General features: G+C 32.6%; 1 protein-coding gene across 1 annotated transcript; it reads right to left on the bottom strand.

Annotated features, from left to right (window-relative positions):
* Positions 1-2384: 2384 nt before the first annotated feature.
* Positions 2385-5637, bottom strand: LOC121788516 (MYB-like transcription factor EOBI). Its single transcript, XM_042187172.1, has 3 exons — positions 5400-5637; positions 5090-5219; positions 2385-3138 (listed from the first exon to the last, which is right to left on the bottom strand). Exons 1-3 carry the CDS (start codon positions 5533-5535, stop codon positions 2823-2825), a joined length of 582 nt encoding a protein of 193 aa, XP_042043106.1. The 5' UTR covers positions 5536-5637; the 3' UTR covers positions 2385-2822.
* Positions 5638-6209: the final 572 nt, after the last annotated feature.

The following is a 6209-nucleotide window of genomic DNA, read 5'->3' as shown; positions in this document are numbered from 1 at the left end:
ATGAAAGCGATGGCACCTCATACTTGTAATAAATTGAACACACTAACAACCACTGATACATTATTACATACACATCAAATCCATCTTGTCACAATTTGTTAAACTGATTCGTATAAAATCCATCTTAATTATGAATATTAAAAAGCATGGATTACAAAAACATCAATTCCATAATTTTACACTCATCTAGGGAGCACATTCGAATGTGAATTATTCACAGACATATTATAACTAAATATAACACTGTCCATAGAAAACATTAAATATCACACTACACATCTCTATTTACTCCTCCACCTACAAATTTCATCTTATGATATACTCTCTTGTCACTTAAAAGTAAGGTGGTGTGCAATAGATTTTAATAAAAATGATTGATGCATTGTGAATAGAGAAAAAGTCTCACTTTAAAGTAAGTATATATAACGATTAAATAATACTCTGATCAAGAAAGTGATAGAGTCATGTTGTAGGAAAGGACAAAATGTCACTATTTTTGTTTATAGCATTAACTATTAACCTTTTATAACGAACTAATGGAGTATTAAGACTTGAAATAAAATATACTCCTACATAGATGAGTTTGGTAATTTTTATCATAGTCTATTCGGGCCCACACTCTACACAATATTTACTCAAGATTATGGTATAATTATAGTGGGCCGAAACAAAAGCCCAAGATTCAAGCACTCAAACTTTTTTCATACATATTTGTAAATAATTAATCACAAACTTAAGATTTGGGCATTTCATATTTCTACAATAAAATGTACTACTAAGTTGAATTTGTATATTGGAGTCTTCAACAATATTTCTCTCGATTATCTGATGCTTGTGATTTTTTATTACCCATTTCTACTTTTATTCGCTTTACTATGTTGACCAGACTAATTGGTAATTGAGTTGTTTTCCATGCAGTTATTGCCGACCCCCCATGTGACAGTTACTTATCCTTCACGTGGTGCGTTCCTTTCTTTCAATTTCACACTAAAAACATGTGGGTTACAAAATTTGTGGCTGAAATTTTATTTCCTATTTACTTCTTTTCTTTTTCTTTTTTTTTTGTGTACAGAAAGACAATTTTTTTAATGAATACATATAGTAGCATTTAGCTTGCGGGTGCAAAATATTAGAAACAAATTATAAAGTTTAAGCAATTAATTGTTTTTCATGGAACTCTAGAAATAAATATAGAATTAAACTCTGTTCTAAGAAATTATTGCGTCTAAGTTTGGTAGTGCGAAAGCCCAAAACGAAATTTCTTTGCTTGCGTGACTTGCGCTATTAATTGATGACCCATTAATCTCTTATTATTAGTTTCAAATAAATATTTAAATGTTAAATTAGTTTATTAGTATCTATATATCAAGTTGTGCGGGTCTACTTACATACACACGTGAAATTTTATTCCCAAATAATTAGTGTTCTTACAGACTTACACGATAATGTAAAAATATCAGGTCAACTATACTGTGATTATATTTTATCAGAAAATAATAATAGTAATAATAATAATAATAATAAAAATAAATAAATAATAGTGGGTGTGAATAAAAAGGGACCACGTGAAGATTTCCGAAAAAGAGGTAAAGAGTTAGGCAGCAGTCATACTTCAAAATAGATGGCAATGACCATATATAGCCATATATAGAAAGTAGATATTCAATTTTGCCATAAATAGCTATGCCAACTTTCCACGTGTCTATTTCTCCTTATTTCAGTTCGGCAATTGTTACCCGCGTGATTCTCTTCACACATTTATGCATTTCATTATCATTCCACATTCTTACATTATACACTACGATTATTGCACCTTAATATTGACGACGACTCAAAAATCCGAATCTAATGAAATTTTACAGCCCTTTATAGACATGCATTGGGTCAATCGGCCACCAACCCTACATGAACCCGACATCACACACACATATATACACAAGAGTAAATAGCTCTCCTCACACGCACGCACACACACACACCCATTATCAGATGTAAACACAGTCCACATACCACACATGCAAGAAATTAATGTCGACACCTTTAGTTGGAAAAATCATCTCTCTTCCCACACACAATAGCACACACTCGTGCGTGTACATGTGGATATGCATAGTATTTAGTTACAGTGTACAAACACATACTCCATATAAACTCATCTCTGTGTGTAAAATGCACGCACAGACACACAGTGAACATCACATAAAGAAATCGTGTTTGGGAAGGAAACCCTAATTGTATACAAAGGATAAGATCGACAAAAAAAGGCCAGCTTTCAAAGTTGATTAAGACAACACGTTAAGGTGGGGAGTTCACAATTAAAGTAAAATCATATTCAATTGAAAAGCTAGTTAGTTCCAAAAGTGACATAGTTATAGAAAACAAAATTTAAATAAGCAAACAAACTAACCATCAATCATTATAATAACAGGATTAATCATTGTTTGGAGAAGACTAAGTAGGTAACAAAAGCACTAATTGTCCTAATCGTAAAAAAACAACACTTTTTCTAATAAATATATTAAGTGTAACAAAAAAAGAAAAAAAGAAAAACCCTCTACTCAGCAAATCTCATCATACTTTAATGTACAACATATGTAACCGTTCTTCGTCCTTTAGTATATGTTGGTATTATTTATATATTTAATATACTTAGTATATAAATGCACTTAACTCCATATTTCATCATACCATATTACAAGTCGACCCTTAATTCAAGAACTATAAAACTGAAGGCAGTAGTACTAGGGAGGAAATTTAACTACTTTATATACGGAGGCAAGCGTGGCCGTCGTAGGGCGGTTAGTCAACTGAGACCGACTGACTCAGTCCCCATTGAGTAACTGTAGAGACCATAGATCCTCAATACTCCAAAGGTTTTCGTTCGTTTCAGTTGGAAATGGGCCCTGAAAAGACTCCATATTATTGTCATTAAAGGAAGGCGGAGAGTAGGATTCAACTGTATGATCTGCATGGCATGAACTGGAGACTTGGCTAGTGCTAGCTTGATCGTTGGTGTTCTCTACAGTTTGACCTGTACAGTTCTCTGCTTGCTTGATGTGCTTTTGAATTCGAGTCCTCCAATAATTTTTTATCTCATTGTCTGTTCTTCCGGGCAGATGTTTTGCAATTTTTGACCACCTATATTCAAATTAATATTTAGTTACTAACTAATTAATTTTGGCCTATATTATGTATTATGGAAAGCAAGATTGAAATCCTTTCTATTTCAAATTCATAACGTGTGAAAAACAAATAATTCTACTAAATTAAATCCTTGTCTTTTGATTAACTATTAGATATTGACATGCCCTCCTCGACATGTTCTTATCCCAAGATAATATCTCTTTGTTTTACTATTTCTTTTGCTACAAAATGCAGATTTTTGTAAAGGCATAAAAATAATTAACTATTTTATCTTATGATATCTAATGTTTTTTGTGAAGGTGACGTGACGGCTATATGAAAAAAAATAGAAGCTAGAATTTTATTATTTTTCTAGCAACACGTGTAAAACGAGCCAAATTAATTTGCATCATGGGCCACTATATTGATAGGCAATATTTCAAATTTTTTGCATCACAAGAAGGATTTTATTGACAAGCCATGTTCTACGGTTGAAATTCGTAGTTTGTTGGCATTCCCAATTTATTTAAAGCAATTGTTGAAGACAAAGTGAAGATTCACTCCAAATTGAAAAAAAATTTATAGGAAAACAAAAACTACCAAGTATTGCATGTGTGTATTAACACACCACGCTTTCACTCGATACTCTTAGGTATGGCTGAGATCCATTTCCGAAGAAAATAATCTTCAATATTCTTTTCTTTCTTTTTTTTTCTCTTAAAACTGATTTATTTATTTCGACTCGATGAAACGAAGAAAGTGTGGTATATCATCATTTGATACTCCCCTCACAGGTTGGTAAGTTTTACTAACATTCACTCACCCTCTCTAAGAATTTTTTTATAAGAAAAAAGTGCATTTTTTTAAAGTTTTCTATTTCGTGGAAATTCTTTTCTAACATATTTTTAAAGCCCTCTCTCTCTCCATCTCTCATGTTTCCGGCGGCTCTTCTTTTTCCTATCAGTGAAAATCTTAGAAAGTTCCATTTCTCTCTCCTCTCCCTCTCTCTCTCTCTCTCACACACACACACACACACAGTCTCTCTCCCTCTCTCTCTCACACACAACTTATTATCAAACGGTTATGGTACTATTTCAATGGATAATAGTATAATAATTAGGAAATATCCCATTCACCTAAGATGCAAATTTTTATAAAAAGTGTAAATAAAAATAATTTGGAAGGGGCCCTTTTGTTGGAATAGGACAACAAAATATGGCAGATGTCAATTTCAAGATAGTAGGCATCAATTGGTAGCTTCTCTTTCAAGTGATTGGAGTTGTACATGTGATCTCTAATTTCTTCCTATGGCTTCTCCTAATTAATATGGAAAAAAATTCCATAGCCCCAATCTCTTTGGCTTCACCTCTCAAAACGTGTATCAATTTGCAACCTTCTTTTTCCGAATTAATTTATCCCAATATTATATTTAAATGAAGACCCTATATAGAAAAAAATTTAAAACTTTCAAAAACAGTAAATAACTGAAAATAACTCATAGTTAAACTTCCATAATTATGGGAATAAATAACAAGGCGGGCCTACGGGATTAGCTGAATGGTTTAATATCCTCAATAAATATATTATATGTAACGATCAATAAAAGTTGTTTAAGAAAGATATGGGTTGGGGAATATTATGGTTTCCATAAACTACAAACTCGCATGTTTCATGAATCTTTTTCGGCGAAGTACTTGATTTCCTGACGTTCATAACTTGGTGGTTTCGTCCTCTTCTCTCTCTCCATAAAATCTAGTTATATAGTTGTACTACAAATCAAATGAATTATCACTTTATATTCCTTTTTGATCTAAAAACCAACTGCACGAGCATAATAAAAAAAAGGAGAGAGACGGCGAAAAAATACCACTTTATATTCCTTTTTAATCTAAAAAGATTATAATCTAAAAATTATAATACTACCACTTTAAATATAAACCACGCCATTAAAATAAATATTACATACCTGTTTCCCCACTTAGCATGCAGCTCCATGATCAGAAGCTGCTCCTCCGGTGTTATATTTCCACGCCGAACATCTGGCCGGAGGTAATTAAGCCACCGAAGACGACAACTTTTTCCAGTGCGCTTCAGCCCTATAAAAAAACACAAAAAGTAAACAAATTTAGAAAATTTCCATCAAGTATCAAAGTAATTAAAATGGTAGAAGAAAGTTAATTTTTCTTCTCTTTTTCTCATTAGGGTTTTCTTTGTGTGTGTGTGTGTATATATATATATATATGTGTGTGTGTGTGTGTGTTTGGTGTTTAATTTACCTGCAGATCGAGCGAGGGAGTTCCAAACGCCTTCACCATGATTTGCAATGTAGTTCATGAGAATGAGATCCTCTTCCATTGTCCATGGGCCTTTCCTCACTTCAACATCTATAGATTTGCATGGTTTCTTATCCATCTTTAGAGAGATATAGTGAGAAAGAGAGAGAAAAGAAGAAGAAGAAGAAGAAGAGGAGAGAGAGACGGGTTGATATCTGAAGAAAATAATGGAGGTGATGCTTAATTTATAGAGGCGGTATAAGAGAGATTTGTCCAGTTAAATGAGCTATTAATTGACAACATAATGGAGATCTTTTAAACCTAACTTTGTATCAACATTGGTAATTACTAATTAGGGTCTAAAACATTAGTATGGATATCTAGTATGATATACTATCATATATGTGTATGTATATAATTAAGTGTGTGTATGAAGATAAACACGAAGTGAGATTTATATATAAGTCGTTAATTGTTTTTACATGCGAATAGACGTAAGTTGCGGGAGTAGTACATTTAGCTGTATGCATGGAGCCAAATACATTGTTCGATTTCTTCGAATTGAATTGGGATTGAGCAATAAACTACTCTCTCCGTCCCACATATGAGTCCTATTTGATTTGGACACGAGTTTTAACAAATGTAAAGAAAAATGAGTTGAATAAGTCAGTGGAATGTAAGTTCCTCTTATATGGTAAAAAAAGAGAATCGGATGTGCGTTTATGTTACCTAGTGATATACTCTCCCTGTCCGCGAAATGTCGTCCATATTTGACTTGACACAGATTTTAAGAAATATGAAAAAATGAGTGAA

The sequence above is a fragment of the Salvia splendens genome, unplaced genomic scaffold (assembly GCF_004379255.2).
Source record: "Salvia splendens isolate huo1 unplaced genomic scaffold, SspV2 ctg1064, whole genome shotgun sequence".
Lineage (NCBI taxonomy): Eukaryota > Viridiplantae > Streptophyta > Magnoliopsida > Lamiales > Lamiaceae > Salvia > Salvia splendens.
The sequence above is the reverse complement of the archived record's forward strand: the minus strand, read 5'-3'. Positions and strand labels throughout refer to the sequence as shown.

Coding starts and splice junctions, on each gene's coding strand:
- LOC121788516 (XM_042187172.1), bottom strand. CDS start 5,535: ATGGATAAGAAACCATGCAAATCTATAGATGTTGAAGTGAGGAAAGGC. Junction 5,220..5,399: donor CTCCCTCGCTCGATCTGCAG/GTAAATTAAACA, acceptor GTTTTTTTATAG/GGCTGAAGCGCACTGGAAAA. Junction 3,139..5,089: donor CATGCTAAGTGGGGAAACAG/GTATGTAATATT, acceptor ATTTGAATATAG/GTGGTCAAAAATTGCAAAAC.